This window comes from Aquarana catesbeiana, linkage group LG02 (assembly GCF_042186555.1).
Source record: "Aquarana catesbeiana isolate 2022-GZ linkage group LG02, ASM4218655v1, whole genome shotgun sequence".
Lineage (NCBI taxonomy): Eukaryota > Metazoa > Chordata > Amphibia > Anura > Ranidae > Aquarana > Aquarana catesbeiana.
In genome coordinates, this window is record NC_133325.1 from 419,824,116 (window position 1) to 419,837,079 (window position 12,964).

At 40.4% G+C, this 12,964-nt stretch overlaps 1 protein-coding gene across 1 annotated transcript in view; it reads right to left on the reverse strand.

Moving 5' to 3' along the window:
* The window catches only part of MAN1C1 (mannosidase alpha class 1C member 1), a 144,695-nt gene that overhangs the window by 12,002 nt on the left and 119,729 nt on the right, over nucleotides 1–12,964 (reverse strand). The window contains exons 10-11 of the mRNA XM_073615456.1: nucleotides 5,323–5,542; nucleotides 1,136–1,308 (exon numbers count right to left, since the gene is read on the reverse strand). Of these exons, the coding sequence (XP_073471557.1) occupies nucleotides 1,136–1,308; nucleotides 5,323–5,542 (393 nt within the window). The remainder of the gene's footprint in view (nucleotides 1–1,135; nucleotides 1,309–5,322; nucleotides 5,543–12,964) is intronic.

A 12,964-nucleotide genomic window follows, 5' to 3' on the forward strand; every position in this document is an offset into this window, starting at 1 on the left:
AGAACACTTGTGAAATATCTAATATTTATAGTTGACAAAAAAAAGAAACAAAATATTTTTAACAATTTTGTTTTAAATTCCTGAAAAATCTATGTACAAATATTTAAACCTTCTGTATTTATTTCTGTAGAATCAGATTAGTTTACTTTAGGAATGAAGGCGCATCATACGTCTTTGCTGTTAAGCAAATCCAAATATTTCTTTTCCATTTACTTTCTTTTCAGCTTTCTTTGAAACTGACATTTGAAGCAAAAAAATGTTCAAACTAAGGAGAAATGACTGCTGACACCAATCCACTGGGCTGAAAAAATACGGGTACTGAGTTACATGGGTATATGTCACATACAATAAGAGAAGTCAGTCCATGTGTCACTATTCAGTTCATCATACTGATACAGAGAAACTTGCATCTGCTGTTCACAGTGACTTTTGCAATATAATAGGAGCTAAATGCAGTGGAACAAACAAGTAAGCATCAGTTAGTCTGCTTCTTGTAATAAAAGTAACAACTGTGCAAAAAAAACAACATCAAAGTATTTTAAAGCTATCAGTGCAACATGTTTTTTTTAATATTTAGTGATGTCATAACTCTATAAAAATATGGCAATAAAAATTTCACTAATGTGCCCCCATGTAAATCCATTGTCAATCACATCATGCAACTATGTAAGTACATCAGCAATTATTGCATTCAGTGATGTAAAGACTGATCAATCACCACAGTTGAACGCCATTGGTGTTTACCTGTCCGCTCATTGCTAAATGACAGATCCCTGATGCTGGGATAATGTAAACATAGCAGTGGTGATCTGGGGTTCCATCGTTGATCTTATATGGTCATGACCACACTTGGTCAATAACACCACCAGTAGCAACAGTAGTTCAAACAAATAAATGACTGCAAACAGTTGCATTAGTTTGGTGCATGAATGGCGAGTGACCTGGGTTCATGTTGAATCCAGGTCCAACTCAAAAGTAAATTTCATCCAAGGGAAAAGAATGAAAAAATATGTGCTAGGTAGATACAAAAGAAGAACACATACAATTTTCCAAGTTAATGAGCAAACTTCATATTGTGATATTATTTTGATACAATTCACGCAGGGTATTCAGATCCACTATCATATTTCCATACCTGTGCAATCTCCCAGCCCCATTCTCTATATTTAGGGTTATGCGTCAGCCTCCACAGGTAAAGGTAACTTTCTACAACCTCTGGACGGAGCAAGTAATATCTTTCACTCAGCCTGCTTGATGTGGCTTCAGCCCCTGTATCAAACCTAAACACTTCAGGTCCAAGCTTAGTATCTGAAATGAGATCACATTATTCTGTTAGACCATTTTATGTGTCACAAAATAAATAAAAACCCTTCTTCAATTTCACCAAAACTATAGTAACCAGTAACTCTTAATATAATGACCAAGACTGTGCAATATGAGGGTTAAAAGGATCTTGTTTTGAAATATTTTGGAACTGCATTCAAAACCTGCATAACCTTTTTTTGCCAAATCCTTGATAGTACAATTTAGCAAGATATTTCTTCCAGTACCACAAACAGTTTTTTGGGAATGGCCAGCACTCACCAATCTCATCTGATCTTAATAAAACTATTCAAATGCATATATTTGGCTATGTTATGCCTCTACATGCACTTTCAAGAATCTATTAACATTTCGATAAGACTGGTGAGCACATGTCATCTATACGAGGAACGTGACGTCAGCGACCCTAACAGTGAGGGATGGAGCAGAGTGGAGGTGGCGGAGCCCAGAGCATGGCCTGTACAGCCAGCCACAGTTTGGCACATTGGTCCTTCCACCACACACACACAGATTTCTGAGAGACCATTCCCTATGTGTTCGCATTGAAGTGTGATGAGTGAGATATCTCCAACCTACAGAAACCAGCATTACCTTTATTCATTCATCTTAGACAAGCCTGTTTGACACGCAGAGCGTATGCCCTGGCGTGTTCAAACGTTCTAGTAAGCCCCCCCTCTGTTTATGGTGGTGGTCTAATCACAGTCACTCATATTTCCAACGGATCTACACGTGTTTTGTTGGAACTTTTTGGTGTTATATTTCACTATTTCACCTTCACATATTTGGATTACGTCTAATTGCATTTTTTTTGTGATTTCACACGCATCATTTGTATATGGACATTGTGTTTACCTTGTTATAATGTCACTCCACATGTGGTATTATCACTAATCATTTCATTGTTATTTTCTACATATGGATACCATTTTTATTTACTCACTGTGTTTGTGTGCTATCAATTTATAATTCAATATTTATTTTTTATTTCATTTTTTATTGATGTTTTTGGGTTTGTACCCATTCTCACATAGCACTACACTTTATTTATATGTCATCTATACGAGGCTGCATGCTGGGGTGTCGCTTCACTTTGCAAAGAATACCCAATCACATCGAAGGAAAAAAAGAAAAAAAGATTTTTGCTTGCACGATTGGATGATAGAAGCCAGCAGAGCTTCCCCTTACTTACTAAGCACTGGAGCAAATGCTCTTGCAGAGTGCAACTGCTCTAGCAAAGTGCACAGTCTATTTGCCTTTAGTAAAGCAACCTCTCTGTGTCTGTAAATTAGCACTCCCCCCTGCTTGTGTCTGTGTCAGTTCTTGTCACTGTGTAGCTTTCACTTGCATGAGCACTACACTGAGAAACCCAGGGATTGTGTGATTTGTTGGAAATGTTGGGTCTCACATTACAGGGATTGTGTGATTTGTTGGAAATGTTGGGTCTCACATTACAGTCAGAGGTCATGCATCAACTTGTGTAGTGCCATGCCGAATGCCTCATGTTTCACCAGGGGAGCAGTGGTCCAAATAGACATTACAACACTGAGTGACCATGCCAGTCATCTATAGTGTATGCCAGTGTGTCTCAACCTTTTTTGGTCAAGACACCCTTTAAAATTCTGCACAGTCTTGAGGCACCCAATTTTAACATGTAAAAAACCAAATTAATAGTTTTACATAGTGCAGCAACATCCACAGACGTAGGACACCCAACATTATTCCTCCAAAGAAAATACACCTTTGCAAACTGGTACTGCTTAGTATTCCAATGTTTCTCTCCTCCTTCAGTTTCTCTCCCTAACTCAGGCAACATGACCCCAGTGCTGATGGAGAGGGGCAGGGAAGGGGCAAACAAGGATTTTGTGCAGGCGCCTGACATCCTACTTATCAACTGATGATGTCCTTGGTTGTTAGGATGCTGGAGGGTGAAAAGTTGTAATGGTGCACAATAAAACCTGTGGCTTTGTGTAACTAAAAGGCAGGATTCATCCACTCGCTGGCTGGTATACAATTTTTGGGCAATTTTTAGGCATTTTGCCAAAAGAAATCTCCCCTGGTTGAAAAAGGCTGGTGTAAGCAATGCTATTTGGCACATATTTGCAAGTGGCTAGAGTAGGGAAAGAACCGCGCTTGTCAGGAACAGTGAATTAGCACTTAGTAAAGGTTCCTTTTTGAGGAGGGGTAGATTAGGGACATCTGCTATCCTCTGGTCTTCAGTGCTATGTCATAGGCTTTGCACCGCTCCACTAAGTGCCACTTGCACCACCACTCTGTCTGTCAGCCATTCCCTATGCAGATGCCGCTCCTGTAATTTGAGCTATACCAAAGTGATCACTCTTATGCTGAATTCTGCCAATATACTGCCAACATTGCTGAGTGCACTGCTACTAGCCTTTCCACATCTGTGTTGCCAGTATCACTGTGATTGCTGATACTATACTGTTTAGAACTGTTATGTTAAGTGTTTCACTGCAGTTAGTGCAGTCACATTACTAGTAGTGGTCACTTGTTATGTGTTTACCAGCAATTTACAAAATAATAATTGCGCAAACTTTTCTTAGGCTCTGTGTGTTATTCTTCAAACGTGCGTACCAACCGAGTGGCCCTGCCCACACAGTCAATGCACATCTTATGTAGCTGAAAAAAACACAATGTTCTTGTATAGATGTTTACCATGTCATTAACCACTTCACCTCTGGAAGATTTAGCCCCCTTTATGACCAGGTACTGCAATACTTTGATTGACAACTGCATGGTCATGCAACGCTGTCCATAAATTAAATTTATGTTATTTTTTTCCCACAAATAGAGCTTTCTTTTGGTGGTATTTGATCACCACTTGTTTTTTTATTTTGTGCTATAAACAAAAAAAGATCGACAATTTAAAAAATATATACAGTATCTCACAAAAGTGAGTACACCCCTCATTTTGTAAAAATGTTATTATATCTTTTCATGTGACAACACTGAAGAAATGACACTTTGCTACAATGTAAAGTAGTGAGTGTACAGCTTGTATAACCCACTTGTGTGACAATAGCGAATTAATATTCGCTTTTGTCTTCCTGCTCCTCCTTCTGGCCAGTCAGGAAGCGGGTCCTGAGACCCGGTTTGCCAGGGAGTTTCAAGATCACTGTCATCTGCCTCCTAAGGTAAGGAGGTCTCTGTCTGTCAATCTCCCGTGGGGGGGGGGGCTGATCGCTGCCTTCACGTCCGTCTCCCGGGGTTGGGGGATCACCATCTTTCCATCCGTTGGTTTGCCCCCCCAAAATATTGAGCACCAGCAGCTACTGACTACAGATATGCTTGGATAAAACATGAGCCCTATGCAAGTAGGCTGCCCTTCTATCAAATTTAAAAGAAGAGTACCTTTAAAATAAACCTGTCATGAAAGAAGTATAGAGAGAGCCATTGCTAAGCACTGAAAAATGTAGTTGTCTTATTTTTTTTGGTGATCTTCTCCATGCCTCCCAACTTTTTGAGATGGGAAAGAGGGACACCTATTACCAAAAGTATGTAGGCATGGGACACACCCCCTGCCACACACACCCCCTTATATGAGAATTATCCCCAAAAAAGTATTAGTTAAACCCACAGGTGCTTTTAGCACTAGCAGTACTATTCATTTATACTGGTTTTTGAAATTGACAAATGCAGCAATGTAGAGCCATAAAGACATTGCTGTGATGATTCCATATTTGCATAGCCTTCATAATCAGACCCTAGTTTATATTATTAAGTTGTGTATGCATGTTCTTTGCCAAGACAAACTTGTTTTACATTGCTTGTACTTTGCACCTGTTAAGTAAATTGCAAGTAACAGTAGCGCCCTGTCTGATCATGTGGTTGATTACCTACTCTGTCAAACCTCTTATTTCAGTTCTTTGAGTTACAGACCCATATAAAGCATGCAGGTAATTTTGTCTGCTTTTAAGTCTGTAGGAACGATCAGTGTTATTACATCATTCTACTGGTGTATGTGGGATGGATCATTCATACCTGTACGTACATAAGACTCATGACATGTGCTGGCAATTTCTGCTGCTAACTCAATGTAATGTTCTTTCTTGTTCTGGGGTGCATCATTGGCTCCTAGTGCCAACATCCCGGCAGCAAAGCAAGTCAGGTGCCCCATCTTGTGGTCCAGGACTCCACCTTTCCACTCAGCAATATATGTCAGTCCTCCTGGAGACTTTCTGATCAGATGTGCTTCAATTGCCTAGAACAGCATAGAAAACTACTTTAATCATTTACTTAAAAATGCAGTAATATGTGACAACATTGGCTTTTAATGTGACCACACCAACATATAAAAATGGAATGTCTTATGTGTGATTGCTTTTCTTTGAATGATGCTCTTGTGATAGACAGAAAAACCTTTGTACCACCTTAGAATATCATGGCTCGATTCACAAAACTTTAAAGTGGTAGCAAACCACCACAAAAATTAAAAAACATGAGGCCCCTGCAGGTTCAAGTCATAAAGTATTAATATGCACCGCATACTATCACATTATGACAGACTTACCTGTACATACAGCCCTCCAGCACAGCGTTATCATGGCTCCCCAGCGCATCCATCTTCACCCGGTCTTTCTTCCGGGTTCGCGGGCTCTGGTTATATGAATGGCCTTGGTACAGAGCTCTGAAGGCACGGCATGGGTATACCGTCTCATGCGACAGGGACATCATCGGCTATATCCTGTGTGAATATTTCCTAAGCAATGTAGGTTTAGGAGATATTCACTGTACTTACAGGTAAGCCTTATTATAGGCTTACCTGTAGGTACAAGTTAAAAAGTGGACTTTACTTTTAGTTTAATACCAGAATAAGGAACTTTATTTTCAAAGAAGTGGCAGTAAGTACGAGTCCAATGAGTTTGGCTAAAATGAAGTTCCTTATCTTGGTGTTAAAGCTGAAGTTTTTTTCTTTACAGCTTTAGTTAAATTACTTATCTGTAAGGAAGTATGTCCCACAATGTGCAGGGCGCTGGAGTCTGTAGATCATCTTTAGTGCAGCGGAGCCCGGAGACCCGAAGCTGTTAATCTCAAATCGGGCCAGACTTTCAGCAGCATGAAGAGGACAGGGCAGAACTGCAGTGAAGATTTCTACAGAGTCCAGGAGATTGTGGGACCTACATTATTACAGGCAAGTAATGTAACTAAAGCTGCTGGGAAAAAATGTTTTCCCAGCTCAGCTTCAGCTTTAAGGCTTTGTGATCTGAACGTGTTGTGTAAAAATTAAAGCAATGTTTAATTGCTTTTATCTAATCAGATTCTCTATTATTCTGCCAATGCAGGGTGGGAGAGTCAAAGCAAGCCCCCATGATTAAGCTCTGGGGGTGGAGTGAAACAGACTGGGGGGTGTGGCTTGGTTTGAGCCTGGACTGAGGCTGTCATACACCTCCTAACAGGGTTTTGCTGTAATGTGTGACTTTTAGGACATCCTTTCCCTACTAGAGTGAAAGCAAGACTTTTGGTTGTGACTTCAGAAAAGGCTCCTCCTACTTTGGTGCAATTTATAGTTCAATTTGGCATAGAATATGCAAAAGTGCATCAAAGTCGCACTACATAATCGCATTGCACCAGTGTGAACTGAACCTTAGTATATACTGGGTGTATATCAACAGACATTGCAGCATTCTAGCATGCTTCAAGACTAAGGAGTGCTTTGTTGCTATGCCCTTGTATGTGGATAACAAATAACTAGGTACATGACTAACCATTTTGCATTAATTCCCTAAATCATACGTTCCATGCCCTCTTCTCCCTTTTTTCTTCATGTTCAAATGATAAATGTAAGACCCCATACACACTATTAGATTTTCTGCAGACGGACCTAGAAATAGAACATGCTCCTAATAGGAACCAATTCCTATTGGGAAAACCGCTCGTCTGTATGCTGTTCCGACGGACCAAAAACAACGCATGCTCTGAAGCAAGTACGAGACAGAAGCTACTGGCTACTGGATTTTGAATTTCCTTTTTCTATTCCCGTCGTACGCGCTGTATGTCACCGCGTTCTGGATGGTCGGACTTTGGTCGGACTTTGGATTGACCGTGTGTAGGCAAGACTGCTTGAATGAAATTCCGTCGGAGTTCCGTCGGAGAAACTTTGAGAGTTTATTCCGACGGCTAAACCGGTCGTGTTTATGCGGCATTAGTGTTTTGACTACAGCAAATTTTTAATGGGACTTAATACAACAGGTCATCAACCTCTTTATTAGCCACCCGAAGTCATTTGCAATGCAAACAACTAGATAGGGCATATCTGTATTTAAATACCATTAGCTGCAGTGGTGTTCTATTTTTGTACTGTGTGTCCTTAGGCTTAGGAAAGACTACCACAGTGTCAGCCCGTGCACGGGCGCCACCCCCCCATCCATGCGCCCGGCCCCTTTCAGGACGCCAGACGCATGGATTCCTATGGCGGGGGTGGGTGGTACTTTTTGAAGCACCTGATTAGAGCCAGAGGCTTTAATAGGCTTCCAAATAGGGTGGGCTTGGGGGGCAGAGAGTGCGCTCTGATCCCACCCAATTGTGTGACGATAGCGAATTAATTTTTGCTATTTTCACACTAGCCTTCCTCCCCGCCAATCAGGAGGCAGGGCGCTAGACCTGTTTCCTGATTGGCCAAAGTGCCAGGCCACCCTATTGAATGCCTTGTGCTTAGGAAGAGGAGCGGAAGAGACACGCTGGAGCGGAGGTCGCCGCCGCTCTGGTGCATTGGAGGGGAGCTGCTGCAGTAAGTCAACTCTGTCAGAGCCGCGAGCGCCGGGGGCAGGGGGTGTTGGTTGGGGGTGCTGCCAGAGCCGCGAGCCCCGCGAGTGGGGGGGTCGGTGGGCACAGTGGCTGCATATACGGGGTGCGTGACGTCAGTTTCTGGCGCCACTGCGCCGACGTCTAGTGTGTACAGCTCGGTGTCTTCAGGGGGGAGCCTGCTCGCTCCGACGGCTGAGTGTCAACTCGGTTCACGTGCGGTGGCTCCTCCTCCTGGTCACCCACGTGGCGTTGGCGGCGTACTTATACTCCCCACTTAGAGCTGGCTGTTCATACGGCCAGTCTCTTTCTGGGGTCACTGCACACCAGCCCTACGTTAGGCATTCGGCTGTTGTTGCCTCTTGATGCCACATTTGGGTAGGTTTTTTTGTCTCCTCTCTCCTCCTTCTCCCCCTACATTGCTCCTCTTTTCCCTTGGGTTTTGTGTCTATTCTCCTGGTGATCTTGCCCCACTTATACTCTCTTGTCACTTCTTATCTGCAATTCCTCACGCACTATCTGCCAGCACATTCCTACCTACTTTGGTTACCTTCACACTTATTTCTATGTCATTTACTCATAGGCATAGATCCCTCTACACACATAGCTCTATCTACTTATATTACCACCTGCCTTGGAACTCACTGGGTTCATTATTTATTACTCAATTATTATCTACAAAATACTATTATAAACCATACATACACTCAATGGATTATATTATTTTGTTCCCAGATTTATATGTTCCCGCGACAAATACATTCCCGCCTGTGGACACACTCTGCTCCATCTTGTTTCTTTTTCCTGCCCGATGTCGCATGTACATATATTTATGCCGCCTCAGCTCCCGTGGAGAGGTTATGCTCCTGGCCCACCCTGCACCCACCACCGTGCACTGCACTTGCTGCCTGAGCTGGTGAGTGTGTTTGGTAATAACAGCTATATAGATTTAATGTTCATTTATTTACTTTTTACTTTTTTATATGGACATTATGGTTCATTATACTTTTTTCTATATATATTTCATAGGAAATTTTATCGCATCAGCTCCTGATGAGTGGGGGATTACCCACGAAACGCGTCGAGCTTTAGTATTTTTTGATGCCCCAGCTCCATCTTATATGGAACCATAGTTATTTATATCTTCTACTCCTTCCAATTATATTAATCGTTTTCTTACCTAATAAATGTACATTTACCATGTGGGTGCACATGTCGCCACCAGGCATGTTGTTGCTAGCAATTATGCTTTATTACTTTTTCCTATTTATACTAGACCATGTGCTGCTATATGTGTATATATTATTTTTATTATGCTTATGCTATGTGTACATCTCCTATACATATATGTTATGAATTTTTTACTGTATATGAAATGAATACTTTTTTATTGCTTGCCATTGTGTATAATCAATAAACATTTCATAATGCATCTCTAAATATGGTTTATTTTACCTCCACTACCCAAGCGCTTCATTTAAAGTCCCAACTTCCTGTTTAATTGTACCAATTACCGGGATGCAGCCACTTAATTGTGCCTCATTTAAAGTCCCAAAACTCCTTCATATTTTCTGACAAATTGAAAGATATATTTTTAATAATTGACATTTTAAACAAATTCAGAAAATCGAACACATACCATAATATGGAATGCAGTGCTCAGCAATCACCAGTTTGTAAACTGTAGCATCAGCTTTTTGGAAGCACAAAGTATAATCCATTAACTGTAATCTCATTTTATCTACGTCAGTAAAAACACTGTTACTTCTGCATTAACTCTTGCTAAGCATACAGGGATAGTAACTTTGAGTCCATGATCAGTTCTGCACAGTTCTGCACAGTGTTTATATCATAGGAAGGTACACACAGACACAGCACGTCTGTAACAGAACTTATGGGGTCATAAGGCCTAAGCATAACTGTTACTCCTCTTTACTCACTCACTGAATGATTGCATCGTACACTACTCTAAACAAGCAAAGTTCTGATTTCTCTACATTCCCTTTGACTGATATTGAGAACTAACACAATTAAAACTCTATTCTGTGGCAACAACAACCTTGATGCAGAGTTTGTTTTTGGGTGAACTGATTGAGATGCAAAGCTCATGTTTCCTAGCTACATCAAGGTGATGTTAGTTTCAGTCATAAAGAGACATAAAACTTCTGTTCTTAATCAAACCATATTATGTGTACCAACATTTTTTATGAGCTTAGAGTCTCATTCTTTCCACTCCTGGTGTGTTTTGAAAATGTCATTAAGTATACTTCTGTAACAACATCTGTATCTCCATGATTGATGTTTAACCTGTGCATTGTCCCATTTATCCCATGAAGATTCCACTAATACAGTAGTTCCCAAGGTTTTTCAGTCATTCGCTTATCCTTGCTATTTTTTCCGGTTGTCAAACACAATACTGTATATAATAATACATTTATTATAACTTAAGTGTAAACAGTTGAATAAATACAACATATACAATACCGTAACGACTTCCAACCCCTTGAAAGCAATGAAAAACCCACATTTCTGGGACATGCATCCACAATAAATAGTCACCAATAAACAGCCACAATGGCTGTTTCCACTGCAACACATAGATAATGCCTTGACAAAGTATTCATACCCCTTGAAATTTTCCACATGTTGTCATGTTACCACTTAAAACGTAAATGTATTTTATTAGGATTTTATGTCATAGACCAACACAAAGTGGCACATAATCGTGAAGTGAAAGGAAAATGATAAATGTTTTTCACAATATCTTACAAATAAATGTCTGAAAAGTGTGGTGTACATTTGCATTCAGCCCCCTTTACTCTGATACCCCTAACTAAAATCTAGTGGAACTACTGTAATTGCCTTGATAAGTCACCTAATTAGTAGATAGAGTCCACCTGTGCGTAATTTAATCTCAGTATCTCAATATAAGGACTGCTATTCTGTGAAGCCCTCAGAGGTTTGTTAGAGAACCTTAGTGAACAAACAGCATCACGAAGGACAGGGAACACACCAGTTTGGTTTAAAAAGTTTAAAACAGGGTTAGGTTATAAAAAAAATATCCCAAGTTTTGAACATCTCACAGAGCACTGTTCAATCCATAATCCAAAAATGGAAAGAGTTTGGCACAACCGCAAACCTACCAAGACATGGCTGTCCACCTAAACTGACAGGCCGGGCAATCAGAGCATTAATCAGAGAAGCAGCCAAGAGGCCCATGGTAACTCTGGAGGAGCTGCAGAGATCCACAGCTCAGGTGGGAGAATCTGTCCTCAGGATAACTATTAAGTCGTGCACTCCGCCTTTATGGAAAAGTGGTAAGAAGAAAGCCATTGTTGAAAGAAAGCCATAAAAGCAAAACGCTATGTGTGGCATAAATCTAACACTGCACATCACCCTGAACACATCATCCCCATCATGAAACATGGTGGTAGTAGCATCATGTTGTGGGGATGCTTCTCTTCAGCAGGGACAGGGAAGCTGGTCAGAGTAGATGGGAAGATGGATGGAGCTAAATACAAGGCAATCTTAGAAGAAAACCTGTAAGGCCCCATACACACCAGCGGATTTTCCGTCTGGAAAAACTTGGATAGTTTTACTGACGGAATTCCGCTCAAGCTTGCCTTGCATACACACGGTCACACAAAAGTTCTCTGAACTTTCGACCCCGGTGACGTACAACACTACAACGAGCCGAGAAAATGAAGTTCAATGCTTCCGAGCATGCGTCGAATTGTTTCCGAGCATGCGTAGGAATTTTGCGCGTCGGAATTTGTAAAGACAATCACATTTTCGGATAGGAACTTTACCCGACCGAAAAATAGAGAACATGCTCTCAATCTTTTGCTGGCTGGAATTCCGCCAGCAAAAGACCGATGGAGCATACACATGGTCCCATTTTCCGACAAAAAGCTCTCATCGGAGTTTTGCTGGCGGAATTTCCGATCACGTGTACCCGGCATTAGAGTCTGCAAAAAATCTGACTGGGGTGGAGGTTCACCTTCCAGCAGAACAACAACCCTAAACATACAGCCAGAGCTACAATGAAATAGTTTAGATCAACGTATATTCATGTGTTAGAATGGCCCAGTCAAGGTCCAGACCTAAATTCAATTGATAAATCTATGGCAAAACTTGAATTTCTATTTACAGGGGATCTCCATTCAGTCTGATAGAGCTTGAGCTATTTCGCAAAGAAAAATGGGCAAAAATGTAACTCTCTAGATGTGCAAAGCTGGTAGAGACATCCCCAAAAGATTTGCAGCTGTAATTGCAACGAAAGGGGGTTCTACAAAGTATTGACTCGGGGGGCTGAATTCAAATGCACGCCACACTTTTCAGATATTGATTTGTAAAAAAAGGTTGAAAACCATTTATCATTTTCCTTCCACTTCACAATTATGTGCCACTTTGTGTTTGTCTATTACATAAAACCCTAATAAAATACATTTACGTTTTTGGTTGTAACATGACAAAATGTGGAACATTTTCAAGTGGTATGAATACTTTTTCAAGGTACTGTTTAAGCTTTCTAAAACAATTTATTGAGATAGCACTTTCAGTATTATTTAATAAAAAAATCATAGAAATTAACTGTGGTCTTATGAAAATATAGTCATTAAAAATTTGGATCAATACTAAAAAAAATTTATGATATGAAAAAATGTATATATTTATAAAATCAATATGAATATAATTGGTATCCAAATCAGATCATAGTGCCCTTGATTACATATAGCAGATTTCTTTAGGTGAATCACAAAAAGGTTGTAAATACATTGATTTAGGATTTTCAGATATACCCAAAATATGCCTAAATTAAGTGTGCCTCTGAAAATCCTTTAAAAGGGTCTCAAAAGATACACTATATGAGATTTAAATT